Source organism: Aptenodytes patagonicus, chromosome 3 (assembly GCF_965638725.1).
Source record: "Aptenodytes patagonicus chromosome 3, bAptPat1.pri.cur, whole genome shotgun sequence".
NCBI lineage: Eukaryota > Metazoa > Chordata > Aves > Sphenisciformes > Spheniscidae > Aptenodytes > Aptenodytes patagonicus.
The window spans coordinates 43,445,600-43,464,984 of NC_134951.1; the positions used below are offsets into that span (position 1 = coordinate 43,445,600).

At 45.2% G+C, this 19,385-nt stretch overlaps 1 protein-coding gene across 2 annotated transcripts in view; it reads right to left on the reverse strand.

Moving 5' to 3' along the window:
* LOC143158991 (gamma-aminobutyric acid receptor subunit rho-1) overlaps positions 1 to 18,732 on the reverse strand; it is a 30,211-nt gene extending 11,479 nt beyond the window's left edge. The window contains exons 1-4 of one of the 2 annotated variants that reach the window (XM_076335455.1): positions 18,611 to 18,732; positions 3,847 to 3,900; positions 2,024 to 2,130; positions 583 to 650 (exon numbers count right to left, since the gene is read on the reverse strand). In XM_076335455.1, the coding sequence (XP_076191570.1) occupies positions 583 to 650; positions 2,024 to 2,130; positions 3,847 to 3,900; positions 18,611 to 18,732 (351 nt within the window). The remainder of the gene's footprint in view (positions 1 to 582; positions 651 to 2,023; positions 2,131 to 3,846; positions 3,901 to 18,610) is intronic. The other variant, XM_076335456.1, reaches the window with a different exon arrangement.
* Positions 18,733 to 19,385: the final 653 nt, after the last annotated feature.

Sequence of the window (19,385 nt, forward strand, 5' to 3'; positions counted from 1 at the left end):
AACAGAGCCTTACTCTGGTCCCCAGCACAACTTCTCACCTCTGAGCTCATTCTGGCTGCCCTGTCGAGAGCAGGACTTACCAGTCTGAACCAGTGTTGCTGTCAGGATGCTACTGGCTTCTGGTTGAGAGCTAGGGGCCCCTGACCACCTCAGAGCATAGCCAAAGCGAGACCATGTCTGCAGCGTATCAAAGTGCCGTAAAACTAGGGCATTAATTGGTCTCCTCAGAGCTTTTAAACATGCTATCACTTCTTAAGAAAATGTGAAAACCCAAATGCATTTGGAGCAGTTTTGGCAGTGTTGTATCATTTTGTCCTAGAGAAAAGAAAATGGTAGATTTCTTCCTTCTGCTTCAAGGGAGATTAAATGTTAGCATGAGGTCAATAGAAGTAATTGTCGGCAGATTCAGATCAAACCCGAATCTGCTTCATGGAGGCTGTGGAGTCTCCGTCCTTGGAGGTATTCAAATCCCACCGACACGGCCCCGGGCAGCCTGCTCTACCCGACCCTGCTCTCAGTGGGGGTTTGCGCTAGATGGTTTCCAGAGGTCCCATCTGACCTTAGCCCTTCTGTGACTCTTACCATGTCCACCTCAGAAATGCTGTCCAGACTTTCAACTTGAACATCCACCCCAACAGGAATTGCAGGGCCTGGAGGAAAAAAATTAAAAGTTGACAAAGTATAAACCTCGTGAGACAAAGTAATCCTCTGGTTTTTGTATCTTAGAGATAAAAATAGATGCTCAGTCTGAAATAAAAACAACAGTAAACCAATTGAAAGTAGAAGTGATTGGAATTCATAACAAAAACTTCCCAATAAGAACCAAAATCAGCAATGAGACTGACCTATTACTGACTTTCCCTTTTTATTGTGTCATCCTACACACGTCCCTTCAAAATTTAAAAGCAATTTTAATTGCTTTTAGCTCTAGCGCTCGGGTACAGGGCATCGGCAGAGCATCCATTCACATGGAGAGCAGTGGCGGCGCAGCTAAGGGAATGTGGGAGAGTTACTCCGAATTTTGCCCTCACTGCTGCTCCCCTCTCAGGCTAATAACACCCCTGAGAGCTACTCCGTGCATTTGGCTTTCACATCACTCAGTGCTCAGCTGTGGAAAAGACAGGGTGATGGGAGGGGATGCGTTGCAGGACACAGGCATGTGCCACTGAGCCTGGGGCTGCTGAGGGGAAGGGTCCGACTGTGACCCCACGTAATAGGGATTTCGATCTTTTTTTCCTCCTCCAGGCTTTGACTAGCCCCTCGTATACCTCTGGCAATTACAGTTCAGGAGATCTGTCCAGACAAATGATGCTCACATTAGCAGACTGCTATGAAACTGAAACCTTTTTAAATTAATTGAACATGCTGGTATTTGGTATATTGAGCATTTAGCAATAAAATCTTCTTCCGTCAGAGTATATAATGGTATCTTGGATTTGAATGACCATCTGTCAGCCAGGAAGGGTAGATGAATTACAACATTCTCTAATCTGATGGGCTGAAAGAAAATGTGTTCTCCTTCATCCATTTCCCTGAAAGCTTAGGTTGTTCTACCACACAGCCACAAAACTGTGAGCAAGCATTAACACACGGCAGTCAAAATATTTTCTTTTGTGTTATAAATGAAATGGCCAGGTCAGTAAGCATGGTATGTGATTTGATTATGCACACATATCACCATAGTAAGACAAAATCTTAGAATTTCCCCATCATCCAGGAATAAGCATTAGGTGTATTTGAAGATTTTTATCAGAAGAAAGTGTCACTGAATACCAGGAATATTATATTGCTTATAATCACATTTCCATGCCTTTGACTATGCTATTTGCTCATCCAAGGAAGAAAGCTATTTCACTGCGCCCCTATCCCCCTGAGCATGTCATGAATTCACAACACAAAATAACAAAAATTAGAGACAGAGGAGGCTCTGCTTGTCAATCTGCTTGTTCACCTGAGTACGTGTTACAGTATAAAGAAGTGACAGTGTAAAACAGGAACAGTGACAAATGTGCATGCTTCATACCTCCAAAACCTGGTCTCATGCTGAAGTCATGGTCGTCTATTCGCAGCAGCTGCTCTGACTTCGTCAGGGGGGATTTGGTGATGTCAGGGCTTCGTTTTAGGATTGGGCTACCAGGAAGAGAGAAGCACAGCTATGAGCCCTGAGCAGTGCCTTTGAGAAGTATGTGCCTGCTTCGCTCCATTACCCCTTAGATCATAACCATGCGATTGCTTGCAGTGGTTGGCAGCTTGCCATTAAAAAATAATTCCTGCACTCAACATACAGCTTAGGCACCTGTGATAATTCTGGCACTGAGAAAACATTTGTTTGGTGACTTTTTGTCTCTGTAAAATTATCTCTGCTTATAGCACAGTTTGGAGACAATCATTCAAAAGTGTGGGCTGGAGGAATAGTGTGTGTGGATAAGTGGGGAAATGGAAACGGGGGGGAGGCATTTCTGACATTGAGTTATGATGGAGCGTGGGGCCAGGAATTAGGGAAACAATATGTCAAATAAGCTACTGGCTGTTGCCCAGGAACAAAATGGAGACAGGCTGGGAACCAGGCCAGGAGGCAGGCCATCCCCTAACTTGGGATAAAATGATTAGCTCCTGCCCCAGATTTCTAATGAGGATAAAAATGGGCATTAAAGACCTGGGAGGTCTCTGAGCATTAGAGAGCCTGGGAGGGTCATTCCAGAAGCTGTTGGAGTTGCACCAAATGCTGGGCAGAGGATGCTCTGCTCCTCCCCTACATCCAAGGTGCAAAATGCTGTTCAGCACCCCGGTCCTTTGGCTGGGATGGTGGTGGCAGCAGCTCCATCATGTAGGTGAAGCCTTGCTGCCCTCAGAGCCAGCTGCATGCCAGGGTTCAAAAACGGGAGGAAAGGTTTTGCTGGTTCTCAGTTTGAGAAAAGATAGCATGCTCAGAGAGGCACTTGTCTGAATGTACACAAGACAAGTCAGAAATAGATTAAAGGAAAACAGGACAACAAAGAAACTTGATGGGGAATATGTTCCTAAGATAAAGCTCCTCCTAAATGAGACTGCTTAGCCATGCCGTACTTCTCAAAGACTCGTGGGCAGTTGTACCACAAGAAGCCAATACAACAATCTCCTAACAGAGGTCAGCAGTGTTCTCAGCAACTCCTCTCTCAAACCCAGAGCTTTATCTGGACTATGGAGTATCTTAGAAAGATGCTCAGTCTCAGCTTAATAACTTCGAAGAGTGGCGAGTCATCTACCTCCATCAGTGAGTTCTTCTAGTTATGAATTATCCCTCAGGCATTTTAAAAGGTGGCCCCTGCTTCTGCTTTAGATTTAATTCAGCCTCTGAAAGACCGGTGGCATTGTGAGTGTGCATTGGGGAAGGTTTATATCCAGCTGAGACAGGGGAGCAATACTAGCAGGTCACTGGCAAAACCTTCAACATCTGTGAGCAGGCTTGACCGTGCTCAGAAAGGCATTTTCTCCCTGGCAGTGGCAGAGGGAAGGATGAGTGGTGTGGTGGAAAGCCCACGGAGCGGGGCTCAGCTCTGCAGAAGGGATGCTCGGAGGGAAGGCGCCCGCTCACACAGCACAGGCGACACAAACCGTGCAGCAGTGCAACGTGAAGCCCAAGGGGCTGTGGCAAATGGCCATGGTATCACACCATCAGCTCCATGAGGGTGTCAGGCAACGTGGCTTCCTCTGGGGCCCGCTGGATCCTGCTAATGGCATGACTCCTACCGAAATATGACTGGCATGCTCGAGTGGTGTCCCCTTCCCCTGCCACAGCCTCAGCCCGGCCATGGGGTGCAGCCAGCGGGGCTGGGCCAGCAGCAGCCACCGGAGGGTTTCGCCTACCTGCCTTGCTTGTGCGCCTCGCCGTGGGCCTCCCGTCTCTGCCGCTGCGGCCGGCTGCGCGGAAACAACAGGAAAAGGGAGAGCTGAGACAGGCGGTGACGGGCGAGTGGGTGAGGATATTGGGAGGGAAGCGTGGTGGGAAGCACCGGATCCCTGCAGCATTACCTTCTGTCACATGTGTGAAATGGATTTACCTTTTTTTTTTTTACCTTTTTATCGAAGGCCGGTGTCAGGCTGGGCATGGCAGAGGGTGCAGAGGGTGGGGGTGCCGGGGGCTTGCGGCCGGGACAGGGCAAAAGAAGGGAGTGATGATTTTTCTAAGGTGGGATGCCACTGGTTTTGACTGCCTGGCAAAGGACCCAGGCAGGCGGCTCGCCTCCCTCCTCCCACAGCCATGGCCAGCACTGTCAAGGGCCCTGGAGAGAGGCCGCACTGCACAGGCCAAGGCGGGCTGCCCGGGGGCCTCTGCCAGTGGCGAGCACAGCCATCGCATCTACTCACCAGAGGCAGTTGGGCATTTTCATGAGAAGAAAATATTTTCAAAGTATTCCAGGGGGAAAAAAAAAGTAAAAATCTGTGGAAATATTTGTTTCTGGTTTCATAGTGTCTCCCAGCTGGCTGTTAAGAAAGGTCCTCTCAGGTGTTTGGTTATTATTTTACTTTACCATTAAAGGAAAGAATATTGCTTTTAGCAATGTAAGTGCTAGCTTGAGCAAAAGTAACATTTTAAACATTTAATAGCTCTAATTCATCTTTAATTAAAAGTTAAAAAAATTAGCTTCTCTCTGTAATAAACACTAACCCTAGTCAACTCTACTAATGAGACTTTATGCCCATTAACATGCATTTCAAATCCCTCTGTAGAGATTTACAGAGGCAAAACTCCTTTTGCAATAACGAGTATCACCACTCGAGCACCATCATCCCTTTGGTGAGCGGTGGCCGAACCCCAAGCTTTGCAGGATGGTTTTTCCCTGGGCTGGGAACCCTCTGAAAGCCGATAGCGTTGGAGGGAAATTCATCTTTCGGCTGCCACGGAGAAGCAGACAACCTCCTCATCACCCAGACTAGGGGTGGGCACACTGGGCTGTATCACTGACTCACCCTGAAGCGAAGCATTGGGGATCATGCAGCAAAATGCATTTGCAAATGCAAAATGCACTTTCTGGAGTCTTCTGCCTTGTCAATACACCCTTGGGCTGCCCCCGATGCGTCTCGCTGCTGCCTGCTTCTCATCCGCTGGCCGTCAGGAAGTAATTTCATGTGTTTTGGGGATAAGAAGATTCTGACGACAAGCTGACCTACTTACATGACTTTAAAGTGCCCTAGTAAACTCTTGGCTGTTCAGGAATAATGTTGGTATTCAAACAAGGATGAAGCAGGCCATAGTCTTGCAAATCCTAATTTTCATTTCTCTTTGTAGAACTTATCTAATGCTTCATGTTGGCCCTGGCCCTATCCTGCCTCTCGAGAGAGCCTTCAAGGCATGGCCATCAAGGATTCACGGCCGAATCCTCCCTGTCCTCTGCACCCAGCAACCCCGGGTGGTTCCTCTTATTTCTTCCAGGTGATTCTCCACTTCCTCTAAACTAAACTTTATTTCCTTATCACAAACCAGCATAAAATGTCCCCCATGCTCCAGCCACCGCAGGGGACTGTGTTCATTTGTGCTTTGCTTCAGCTCCTTCACTTCTTTTTGCCAGTCCCATTCCCCTTGTCACAGCTCCGAGGTTACCGAGCCTCCCCTACTTTCCTGCCTCCTCCTGTGGCAGCAAAACATTTTAACCTGTTGCCAATCATTCCCCAGTTACTGCAATTTGAAGCCCCATTTCTTTCTACTCAATAAATAGCTTTTCTGGTCCGGTTCCTGGGGAGTGCTCCTCTGGCTCAGTGATCAATGGCAGCTCCATCACGGGACCCCATTAGCCTTCCTGTTCAGGCTGTGTATCAATGGCAAGCCACTACAGCTTACCCTCGCACATCTGCTGTCCCTGAGCGTTTGCGGCAGACAGCTGCACTCAGGAGATTCAGTCCAGACATTGCTCACAGATTGCTCAGAGCAACTGTTTGCCACCGCTGCCATGCAGTGTGACAGTATTGCTTCTGCCGTCGCTGGGGTGACAGGCTGCCTTTAAAACTAACCAATAACTCCTGAGGTAAAATATACTGAATAATTAACAACCTTTTTTTTTTTCCCCCCAATGTCAGTATTTATCTCCTAACAGTTACACTACCAAAAGGCATTTCATGGCTCATGAAGCTCACTGAGACGCTTTATGAAAAAGCAACAACTGGAGCAGAGTGGCATTTATTCACAGTGCTCCCTGTGCATTGCTAGAGTGGCTCTCAGTCCCCTGATGACAGCTGGGATGATGGAACCTCTCCAAAGTCATCATTATTCCCCCAGATCCCCCCACTGCTTCAAGGGATCATGAGATGCCTCTGCACCAAAGGCTGAGGCTTTCTGGGGCTGGGGGGGAATGAGGCGACTGAAGCTTAGGATAGCTAGGGAAAAAAAAATTCAGCAAAACCAGATTTTCATCACTATCGCTACAGACACAAGGCAAAAAGCAGTTACTCTTTTTTTTTAAAAGTCCAAGATTTACTATGGTGCTTATAGTCCCTCCAACACAGCAAGAACGGTTGCAGGGTTAGGAATAACCATGTCTGATTTTCAGAAGAGACAGTCCAACCATGACATCTCAAGGTTCCAGCAGGTGTTTCCAAATGCCCAGCTTCACAGGACATGTGCCAGAGGAGTGTCAGGTCCACACTTGCAGTGTGCACCAGAAAACTTACTGTATTCTTCATCTTTGAAATAAGAGCTTTTGGAAGCAACCACAACAAATGTGAGAGAAGTCACTACGCATCTTAGCATTTTAGTTTGTAATTACTTATGCAGCATACAGGTCCCACCTATAAATCGTACTCTCTTTTCTCTGCGGGAGGCAATATACCTGTAGTAGACAGTGACCTATTTTACACTTTCATTGGAATAATCTCATTAGGATCTGAGAACATTTCTTCCTTGAGGAGTGAAATCAAGATACAGTTTCAGTTCTTCAGGAAAAAGCAAGACCCAATGTATTTTCCTCAAGAGAAAAGTGAAAGTAAGTTGCTGAAGTAATGGAGCCAGATTCACACGGTCTTTCCTGGGTCCAAGGGGTGACATCCTCAAGGAACGGTGCTGGTGGGTTTGGCAGACTGGGCTAACACTAATGTTACTATTATCAGATTTCACAAAATTCTGGGACAGTCTGTTCTCTCCATCCCTTACGGTATTCTTAGGTCTGCAAAGAGGATGGCAGATCAGAGAAGAGATGTCAGAACAGATCCTGTCTCAGGAAATATGGTTGAGATGTGGCTGTGGCATAATCTCTATCCCTTCAGTTACTTGCATCATCAGCAACATTTTGGCTGGGGGCTGTGGCTGTAACTGACCCCAAACCTCCTCCCCTGAGCGGAGGTGCCTGCCACCCCGGGAAACCTGGCAGCCGGCGGCTGGGGCAGAGACACCCGGGGTGCCCGTTTCCTCTCTGCCTATCTCATGCCTGGGTGATGCCTCCACCCCTTCCCCGGTGCAGACACTGTGGACTCTATCCTGCCTACCCTCTGAAACCACCACGTGTTTAATTTTGTCAGATACAAGCTCTGCAGCTCAAGCTGTGCTGCGGTGCAGCCAATCCACAGCTTCTCCTACCACTAATGCAAGGCAAGGGAGAGTGTGAAGCTTGCTGAGCCAGTTTTCAGCAGGACTTTTAATTGGGAAGTAAAGAAAGTGATGAAAACTCCCTCATCCCTGCCAGCCATGCCATGGCACTCGGCTCTGGGCTCCCCGTCCCTGGGTGGACACTGGTGGGAAGCTCGTGCGATGCTCCCATCCTGCACCCTCTATGCTGCACAGCCTTCATGCCATGCTGGGCAGGAGAATGGCAGGAGCTGTGTTATCCTCCGTCTGCCTGTAAAATTATGGCTGGGCAAGGCCCTGACGAAATGCTGCCTGAGGCAGAAGGACCAGGAAAGAGCAGCGGAGGCAGCCCAGCTCCCTGCAGGGGACAAAGTTTTGGAGGGGAGGACACAGGAATAGTAAAGTTGTATTGGTACTACTAAAAAGCTGTGAGAAGTGTAAAGGTCTTATTAAAGACCTATGCCTAAATATTTGACGAGCTTTTGTTTCTCCCTCTGTTTTATGACTAGTTAGTGACTTGGGTTCATACCACATCAGCACCATGTTAAAGGCAGAAACCAGGCGGGGTGTGCTGGGTCAGGGAATGTGGGAGAGGCAGGAAGGGGCCGGGGTTTGTATGCACAAACATATAGAAGGTTTCTGCAGAGAAAAAGTGGGGCAGAGGCAAAGAGAGCTTGGATCTGCAACAGAGCCTATGCATTAGGTGAGACTGAGGAGAAAAGAGGCTGGATAGGCAGAGATGGGGAGGGAGGGGAAACGCTGGCTAAGGCCAAAGGGGAAGAAGTCAGAAGGAGCAGAGAGGAAACATCAGGCTCAAACAGTGCCTCATCATTGTGTGGGATGACTCCTGGGGTACGGACACTCCGGACTGTGAGTGTCTGTACCATGAGTAGGGGTGTCCCCTCACCGCAGAGTGGTGCAGGACAGAGATCCTGCCCGGCCCCTGTAGATGCATGAGCCTCGCTGGGCTAAAGAACCTCCCAGACTGTGTCCCAAAGGAAGGAAAGAGGCTTGGGGGCAGTGCCTTTGACTTGCAAATGAATTGGGAAGACCTTCTCAGTAAGCAGGAGATGCTGGTGGACAGGTGGTGCAGCAGGTCTGGGTGAAGACTGAGAGGTAGTCCAGAGCCCAGAGAAGTGCTTTGCGGGAGGTAGCCTAAACAGGGAGAAAAAACACCCAGCACCTGAGAGAGGAGAGAGCAAACTTGCAACGGGAGGAAGCTCTGCTCTTACCCAGTGTCATGCACTGCAGGAGACATGATCCACTGCGTAGCATACTAATTCCCAAGGATAATGTAGGACAAAAATCCACTAATTTGTACTCAAATGGGGAGAGTTACAAAGTTGTGAGCTGTAAACAAGCCACTAAAAACTGAGGAAAATTAATCACAAAATGTATTTTATCTTGGCATTTGGCAAGCCCTTCTTTGCTTGTAATTATGTTGGGTCATGTGTCCTTAGGTTTAAAGGTGGTGAAGAAAGGTGACCCATTGCTATTATAGGTGGTTAAATCTATGAAAAGAAATGGGGAAAGAGCGCTATTTTCGATGTTCACATCACAAAGTCTGAGAAACAGTGGGATTCGGAGCTGTTTTACTATCTTATTTTTGAGTGATACAGAAAATTCAGTGAGAACCCCATTTTAACCCAGTATTATTTGAATATAGATCAATCTCAGAATGCAAAATACACAGAGGCAGGAGACATATATACACCCTTTAAATTTTGCACTTCCTTTGTTCTTTGCCTGGACATAAACACTGGCAAAAGAAAAAAAATGAAACAAACCTGTACATATTAATTATTCACAGAAATGTCATGCCACCTGAGGTCTTGACACTGTACCTGATGTTGCAAAAATGAAAGTGCCCCTATGTGGCAGAAATTGCATCCAGTGGGTGTGTGTTTGTTGAGTTTTGTGTTATACAGGTTGAAAGGAAGGGTCAGAGGGAGCAGAAGGAGCGTGGCTGAGGTCCGTCCTGCCAGCTGAGGAGGAGGCAGGCACGGTGCTGGGCATCAGCTACGTGAAAAAGAGAAATGGATGAAGGGAAGGGGAGCAACTAATGGGGCAATGCAAAACGTGCTGAAAGGTTTCATGTCTGCCCCAGTCTTCAAAGAAAACTTGACTTGTAAGCAGATATCAGCACAGTGCAGATCAGGGAAGGGCATGTTAAGGAATATTTAGATAAATTGGAGGTATTTAAGTCAACAGAGGCCGATGGCATTTCCCTGGGATCACTGGGAGTACCAGCTGTTACAGTCTCTGAGCCGTAAACGGGTACCTCCAAGGACTCCTCACACACGGGTATACCCCTGAGAGAGGGTGAGGGTGAACACAAAACCTGGTTTTAAGCAGGGGACAAAAGAAGGGTGTTGGAGTTTTGATATTTGGAAAGAAAGTGGGACAAACTCGTGATCCATTTGTCTGCGCCCCCCAGGGATAATGAGATTATAAAGATCACTCAATGTGAAACTTTGTAATAATTGATGTCAAACCAGTCTAATGTCCTTTCTGACAGTGTAACTGGCCGCCTTAGTGTAAGCAGGAGGAAAAGTAGATTTGAATGATGTTTTTAATATTTCATTACTAAACTAGGGAAATACAGTTGAGATGAAACTGTGACTTTGAGCATGGCTGAAAGACTGTGGTTAGAGTAACTGCCATTACTTTGCTGTCAAGAGACATTAAATGACAGCTCACAGATTTCATCCTGGAAACTACAAGTCAGTATTTTCAATAATAATGCAGATGACAGAACTATAAAACTCGTGCATGACAGCATGCTTGAAAGAGAAACAGACAATTTGGGGTCTAGGATCAGAATTCAAAGCAGCCTCAACACGTTGGAGAAATGCTCTGATGTCAGTAAGGTGAATTTCAGTAAAAGAAAATACAAAGAACTGAATGGAGTACAGAAAAATAATTGTACAAATGCAGAATGGGGAATAACTAGCTAATTATCAATACTACACTTTAGTTCCTTATTTACAGCAATGAAAGCACTCTGTCTTTATAAGGGCAATCAAAAATATCAACAACTAAGGAATTGGTTTGCATTACAAAAAATACAGAATTGTAACAATTCTTCTGTTGGGCCGATGTTAAGAAATATTCATATTGGCACAGGACCAGAGACAGATTTAAAGTAAATGGACTGAACCGTAACAAGTCACCAGTCTTTCACCCAGAAGAAAGCCAAGTAAGAAACTGTTGAACCAGCATTTAAATTGTCCTTGGTGTCACAGGAGTGGAAGGTGACAGTTTTCCATTTCTTTGGACAAAGAAAGAGCTCCAAGTGGAATCTGAGAAGCTACAGACTGCTCCACCGGACAAATTAGCTACAACCATGGTAAAAAACACCAATGGTAGACACCAGATAAATATAGTATATATTGAAGAAGAGCGAGAGACAGTATGACTTTTCTTGAGGGTTGTTATGCACTATAAGTATAATACACTTCTCTAAAAAGTTAATGACCTTGTAGATGAGGGTGATCAAGATGACACAATGTACCGCAGTTTCCAAAAAGGTGCTGACAGGTCCCTTCCAGAGGCTTGTAAAGAAACCAACCAGTCAGAAAGAGGGAAGTTCCCTCCATGTGAATGGTTGCAAAATAAGAATCAAAAGGAATAATGGAGAGTTTTCATTGTGAAGAAAGGTTTTCAGTATAGTCCCATGGGAATCTATGATAGGATCTCTGTTGTTCGATAAATTTATAAATGATTTGGGAGAAAAGAATAATTATTGGCAACAATGTTTACTGATGATATGTAACCGTTCAAGGTAGTCAAAATCAGAACTGGGAGTGGAGAATTACAGCAGGACCTCATGATGCCAAGTAAGTCCAGATAAAATGACAGCAGAAATTCAGTGTTGGTAAATTCAGAATAGCGTACATTGTTTTGTACTTTGTATTTTTGCATTTTTTCAATGTACTTTCATAAACAATGTTAAGATAGTGATGGCTGCAAATGAGCTGTTACTGCTTAGGAAGGAGGTCTCAGTGTCATGGTGGCTATTTCTTTGTAAACATCAGCTTAATGCTCCACAGCGCTCAAAAAAACAAACAGGAGGTTAGGTGTTATTGGGAATGGAGGAGCAAACCAAACAGAAAGAATTTCAATGCTATTAGTAGCACCAAGGCCTGCCCACGTCTCACATATCCAATGCCCACAGTTGGAAAAAACAAAGCAGAGCAAGAGGAGAGAGAGCTCGGAGGTGGAGAGGACTTCCAGGCAGGCTGAGCAGAGCTCTCCAGGCGGGAAGGGAGACTACAACCAAGTGATACGGTGCAATGGTATAAAATCAGGAGTGGCACAGTGAAGGTGAACAGGAATTTGTTACTCCAGGCTTTTCACAACACATAACAAGGAGAAGAAATTTGAAAGGAAGTACATAAACATGGCATGTCATCACACTGTGAAATTCACTCTCACTGAAAGCTGTGAGTGCTAAAAACACAAATGAGTTTCGAAGATGACTGGGCAGTTTATAGAAGACAGACCAGCAGGAGCATTTCAGATGTGACTCCAACCCCTGAATCAGGAAATTAAACCATTTATATGTACTCAGGAGGGAGGAAACTGCCTTGCAGTATCTTTGGGTCTGTTTGGGGTTTTGTTTGCTGGGCTGCAGATGGGTTTTTAGAGTCTGTTATATCTTCTACACCAGCTCATAAAACACATTGGAGTAATGGTGGGCTAGAAGACAATATGAAGCTGCTGATCCTGAGCAAGTTACATGGTGGCAACGTTGACTGGAGATGTTATCATCAGTGGCACAGTACATGGTTGTATGAACGTAGCTACAGAAGTACCAGTAGAGACAGTGTTCTGCCATGAATCACCTGAACAAAGATAGGAAGTTATGTGAAGTGTAGACCCAAAGTAAGTTCTAGAAAGGATAAAAGGAGGCTGGTGATAATGATGAAAGTAGAAAATATCATTTTCAAAGCATCATTATTTGAAATGATAAGCAGAAAGAGGACACTTTTGTCTGGGTTGTGAGAAGAGAAACACAAGACTTCCAAGAAATGTTGTCATGCAGGATTGAAGTTACTTGAAAGAACAACAGGGTGGAAAGGAAAAATGAGATAAATAGCAAAGCAATAATGAAAAATAAGTTAATGTATAGCAAGATAAAGAAGACGAGCGCTGTTGGACAGAAGAAAAGGATTTCTGGAAAGTGGAAGAAGAGGTAAGATAGACAGCAGCAACAGCTGCCAGAGGAGAGAAGGAAGTTACAGAATAATATAAAGTTAAAAGCAACTGGAGAAAATCTGGCAGAACTGTGTGGCAGGGGAAATGGCTGTGCCTAGGGTCAAATAAATGAGGCAGATGAAGCAGAGGGCAGAGAAAGTCTGGGACAAAAAAGAGAAAGAGCAAGCTGGAGAAGAGGAAGAACCTTGAAAGGGGGAAAGAAAAGGAGTGAAGGAGACGGAGTTGAAAGGAGGAAAGGGAAAGGCAAGTTACCAACAGGGGAGATGGAGAGATTACAGTTGCGTTGGCCTGAAGCCCACTCTGGGCTTCTTATTGCTCTCCTGATACCCAGCACTGCTGGTGCATATGGTGTCAAGGCACAACGCAAACTGCTGATCTTAAAAAGCAGTGCCTTGGGACCTGCAGGTGCTCAGCACTCCACTGGATCTGGATAATGTGCTCCTATAGGCAATGCTTTCAACGGGCATTTTATGGGCTTATTGTGCACTCTGAAGATCTGAGCTAAAGAAAGCTTGCATTAGTAAGCTTTGTTCACGCAAATAAATGCTTTCAGGATCAATCCTGAAGATAAGATACAAGAGCAAAAGTCTAGGACAAGAGAACAGCTTAAGGATTGCTGGGACGTAAAGGAAGAAATCTTGTTAGGGATGAATTTATAAGGCCAGAGAAAGCATTTGGAGGGCAAGAGGGTAGGAGCTGCCCTACATGTAGGAGGCAGCCTCAGTGAGGGTACCAGGATAGCCATGTGTGATTTACAGAGTGCAGAGGGCTCATGCACAACGTGGCCCGGGTATGGAGGAGCTGACAACACAGAAGTCCTATCCAAATTCCACAAAAGCAAGGGAAGGTAACTTTAAAGCTGTGAATGTTCAGTATGATGCTGAGCCTTTGAGAAAGGACCGGGAAGGAACCGTAGCCATAATGATGCAGGGTGGCTCCCATCACTTAAGAAGAGTGTCATTAATTGTAATAACATCTGACAATGTCGTAAAGAGAAAGATCTTTGGCCATGAAAGAGACCTTGTGATAACAAGCCCAGGGCTTATTGTAGAGGATGTCATTCAACTGCTGTAAAAGATAGCTCTTACTGTCAGAAACATGGACAGGGAGCTCCAAAGAGGCAGAAAATGAGTTGCTATTTGGAGACCAGAGTGAGGCAAAATGATTATAACACGGCCAGGGAATAGTAGGGACATCACTAAAAACACAAAGAGGGTCTCTTAGCTAAGATTAAACAAACATGATCCGTAAATCTTGTACAGAGAAATCTCTTCTGCTGACAGTTGTTTGTCTGAAAGGTGGTTATAATGTGGTCCAGGGAGATTTTAGTGTTAAAAGAGATCTTTTTTCCCAGCAGTTAGCTCCGGCAGAACAACCTGGGCTCAGCTCCAGGCCAGTTCTTTTCCTATTGCTCATCCTCTCTAGCAGATTCTGCAAGTCTAATTAGCAACACAGGCTTTGGCCCTTTTGTTGGCATAATGGTGTTGTGACCTTTAGTGACCCTTTGTACCCTTCTAGTGACCCCCGTGCAGCCTGGTGGCTTTCCAAGAGCCTGAGCAGTTGGGAAAGCAGCAGACAGCCCTCTTGCCGGTGCTCCGGATCTCAGCTCCTTCCTGTAAGAGTTTTGGCACTGTGGATTTAGTAGGATTAAAAAGCCTTGCAAACCCTGCAGGATTTGCACACGGCTGACTGCAAACTGCGAACAGGTCTGCAAGGTGAGAAAGGTTTTATTTTTATAGTGCGGCTCTTTCAAGTGAAATTCCTTTGAGGTGATTTGTCCTGGAGATTAGCAAAAATAAGTAGTTGAGTCTTTGATTGGCACACAGACATTTTTACAGTGAATTACAATATTGGAGGGCTCTGTAATAAGTCGCATGCAATAAAGCTATCTACTTTGCTGTTTTCATTGTGACTATATGCATACTTTGACCTACACTTATTTGCCATTTTCTTGTCACACTCTGCACTGTGTCCCAAAGCCTCATCAACTTTATTTCAGGGATAATTTGGGACCTTTTGCAAAATTCCTGTCATGCAAACCCAGTCCCCAAAGCACCATGCTGCATGCATGAATTCTTGTGGGGAAAACCATGCCTGTCTGCTCACCTTCTTCAAGGTTGTTCTGTCTCATGATAGAATGGCTACCTTGGGCTACCTGCAGTGCCAAAAATAGTGACAGAGAATGTGTCTAACCCTGTGGCCCCCCATTCACCATATCAGCAGGAGTGCAAAGGCTGTGGGATCAACTGGATATGAGCAAGTGAAAGGACAAGCCCTGGGGCTGAAAAATGCAGAGCAAATGGTGAGTTTTTGTTTGAAAGCAGAGTTCAGAGCAAGTGAGTCTCCTTGGAAGAAACACTTGCAGAACTGCACCATCCTAAGAAACAAGCTAAAAGCTTGTGTATTTCTTCCATCAGCTGCACCATGAGAATCAGGAGCAAAGCTGGACACGTCTGTCAGGGACAGCAGGATGCTGGCAAGCACACCCAAGGTGGCAGGTCTCTACAGCAGGTGCCTGTGCCGCCTGCCAAGACTGGTGGCTGGCACTGAGCCCTGGCAGTAGGGAAAGCGGATGGTCTTGTGCCCCTAAAGGGCTTCTGGAGGCTAGGGAGGCCATGGGTGCAAATTAAGCCACCCTGAGCATCCTGTGGTGGTGTGGAGCCAGCCTTTTCCACTTCAAATAGATTTCCCCCATCAGCCTCCAGTGAGGCATGTGGGTCTCTTCAGAAGACAAACGCTGCAGTGAAGGGACGGATTTCCACCCTGGTCCTTACCATAAGCCTTATGGAGCAAGAGATAACAGTGCTTGGAGAGGAGTAACAAAGTCAATTGCTATAACTTCTTCTGCATAATGGATATTCAGGACTGAGTCTTGAAGGGAGGGGAAACAGAGTCAATAACAAAATGTTCAGGAGCAATCTTCACTGCAAGCTTTTTTGATCTTATATAGCATCCCCCCTTGCTCTGTTTTTCTTCCAGGATCTAATTCTGTGATGGAAAAAGGCCTTGACTTTGACTGAAATGCAAATGAACAGTGCCTACTTCAAAGCTGTCTCATACGATCAGCACCTTAATGTATAGGGAACTACATGTGAGCGCAAAGAGGACTGGCTGTACCTCTAAGACGAGGTGTCCTGCCATACACAGATGCCCGGTCACGTTGGGCAAACATGATCTCCCACTGCGGGGCTGCAATGGAGACCACAACCACAATCCCAGGAGGTCAACAGGAGCAACTCTGTGTCCAGCACCTACATAAGGACTGTACAAATACTGCACCAAGTCCTGATGTCGACCCTGCAAAAGCAGTGAAGGGACACTCACCCTCAGTAGGATGGGGGAAAGAATCGGAAGGGTAAAAGTGAGAAAACTCGTGGGTTGAGATGAAGACAGTTTAATAAGTAAAGCAAAAGCTGCGCACGCAAGCAAAGCAAAACAAGGAATTCATTCACTGCTTCCCATCGGCGGGCAGGTGTTCAGCCATCTCCAGGAAAGCAGGGCTCCATCACGCGTAACGGTGACTTGGGAAGACAAACGCCATCACTCCGAACGTCCCCCCCTTCCTTCTTCTTCCCCCAGCTTTATATGCTGAGCATGACGTCCCATGGTATGGAATGTTCCTTTGGCCAGTTTGGCTGTGCCCCCTCCCAGCTTCTTGTGCACCTCCAGCCTTCTCAGTCGGTAGAACATGGGAAACTGAAAAGTCCTTGGCTAGTGTAAGCACTACCTAGCAACAACTAAAACATCGGTGTGTTATCAACTTTGTTCTCATCCTAAATCCAAACCACAGCACTGTACCAGCTACTAGGAAGGAAATTAACTCTATCCCTGCCGAAACCAGGACAATTTGTCACTGAAGGTAATTGTCATAAATTAGGGGTTCGGCATACAATTCATACAGAAGGCTTTGTTGTTTGTGCTTAGCAGGAAATCAGACGGATGACCGTAATCATCCTTTTTTACCTTACAAATTATAAGGCTGTTAAAACCATTGGTCTCTTGTGGCCTATCCCATCACAGGAGAATGTGAGTGCTGTACTGGGCATAACGCTGCTGATGGACAACCCTACGGCCATGCTCCAGTGTTGCTCCTCTCTCACCATCAGCCCTCCTCAGTGTCAGTACTGCCCTACTGTGGCAGAAACAGGCCAGAAATGACCTCCCAGGCCAGCGTGGGCATGCTGGGAGGGCGGTGGACCCAGCTTCTCAGAGCCATGACACCTTGGGGCTTTATGATGGGCTTGTCCTGGCACAATTACACCGTATATACAAAGCACAGGTGAAGAGGCAGTTCCTACATTAATTCAATAGGTATTTCTTTTCCATTTTCACATATTTTTAGCACTCTGCTGCTGTGATTTGTTATATCGTCACTTAATTGCACTGACACTGTTAAGCATTCAGTGCAGTGAGAGTTTTCGTTAAAGATGCTAAACAAGAACATGGCTGTGTGTATGCATTCCTCTCTGCTGGACGCTTTTCAGCTCAAATGGTGGTATCTTGCTTCTCAGCCCTTTATTTTGCTACAGCCAGCACATCACCTCCGCTGCCACTGTCATGAAGCCTCAACGAAAATAGAGGTTTCGTGGCTGTCTTGCATCCATACTGCCTCTGGTAACGCAACCCCTGGGGGCTGATCATGAACAGAGCCACTGCATCCATTTTGCCAGTTATACCTCCACGAAGGTGTCGTCACTGCTAAAGCCATTTCCGATGTATAAAATGGCTCATGGACCCCCAAGTGCCAACCGGGACACCGCAGTCACTCTGTAATGTAGCCCTGACTTGCTACAAGGGGCTACAGGAAAACAAAAAGGCACTGCACTTTCCATCCCTTTCACCTTTCAGTCATTTTTCTTGGAGGCTAACAGGAGTGATTTGAATTCCTCAGGACTGTGATATTCCTGCGTTTCCATCTCCATACACTTTATGGTATCGATGGTGATATGGAGTCATTACAGAACAGAAACAGTGACTACAGCAAAGCAGAAACGACATAGGTTCAGTCTGTTGCAAGCAGAAGTACACAACATTTGAACAGAAAACTAAATGTGTCAGCTATATTCTCCAAAAAACACCCAAAGGATTTTTCCTCCAGATGTACCTTGTTATGTGCCTGAGTATAAAAATCCTCATACGAAGTTCCAAATATTCCCCAAATAGAATATAAGTAATCAGAACTCAGTTGTAGCAAAACACCTTCCTCAACTCAAAACCTCCTAAAATGGCTGTCTACAAGATAGTGGGAGAAAAATGCCACATAGTCTTTTTGTAAGAGAGAGAGAGAGAGAGAGAGAAAGAGAAGAATAGACAATATTTTAAATAATTTTAAATATCTTAATTCAATACACTGAATGCTCTTTCTGTTTCCTCTGATAACTGACCATAGCCTTGAAGTTTGCAGAGAGACTTTAATTTTTTGCTCTCAAAAGCTCTATAAAACAAATTGTATGGGAATAATAAAATAAATTCTGAATGTTTTCATTTGAGATCTCAAGACAATCTAATCTTCAGTGAATGCAACAATCCTCAAGGACCAAAATTTCCTCTCCACTTTCATGTAAATACTCTGCCACATTTTAACCACAATAAATATAAGCAAATGCTTCTGGTTTTGCACCCTTTCAAACTTTGAGATACCTCACAAACCTATTTTTTTGGGGGGAGCAATGATTTTCACTGAGAAAATGCATTAAAACTTACTCATTGGCAAAAACAGCAACAGAAAATATTTTTGACTGAGAGATCACAATCTGCAAATGCAAACTAATTATCTGTTAGTCATTATATCTTCACCTGAAACATTACATTTGTCCAAACTGTAGCTATTTGAATGTAAAAAAAAAAGAGACTCACCTGCCTTTTTTGTATACCTCATGTATTTCTTTTCCTTGTCGGTGGGCTCTGCATTCAGTGGATAAAACCCATCCCCACAACAGGAGGAAGATGCTAAAATGCATTTTATGGACAGTCAACATGTTACCTGAAGGTTCTGTATCCAGAAATAGTCCATACAAGAAGAAGAAAACCAAAATGTAGATCCTGTTCCTCTTTTTAAGACATTATCAGTCTGATCGTTATTGGAAGGATGTTTACTCATACAAAAAATCATCCTGCAGTATTTAATCTGGACAGTGGGGAAAGCAATTTCCACTAAACCTATAAATCCTTCTACGTCAGATGGCAGGGATTTTCTAGCAGTGTTGAATTCACGTATTCTCAGAGAAAAATTATTTTTTGTCCAAACAGGCTATTTTATTAATGTGTTTAAATTGAACCTTTTCAAGTACCTGTGGGATAGGGCATATATATATTTCTGCCTGGCTAACCAAAGTAGTGCAGTTGGTCAGGCAGGTGTCATTAGTTGTTCTTTAATCACCAAACTTACCTGTGTAGCAGTGATGTTTGTTACAGGCATTGCAATAGATTGAAAAGTGTTGATAAACACGCATCAGTTTCCAGCAAAAACTCATTTCCATTTAGCTCTACAAACAGTATTTTGATCCTGTGTGTTCTTCTATATTACTTTAATATACAGTGGTACTGTGGCTGGAGTGGTCGGTGCTTTCAGGACTTGTGTCACGTACCTCACTGCTCTGCTGAGCAGGGTCTCTGGAAAGTATCCAGGTGT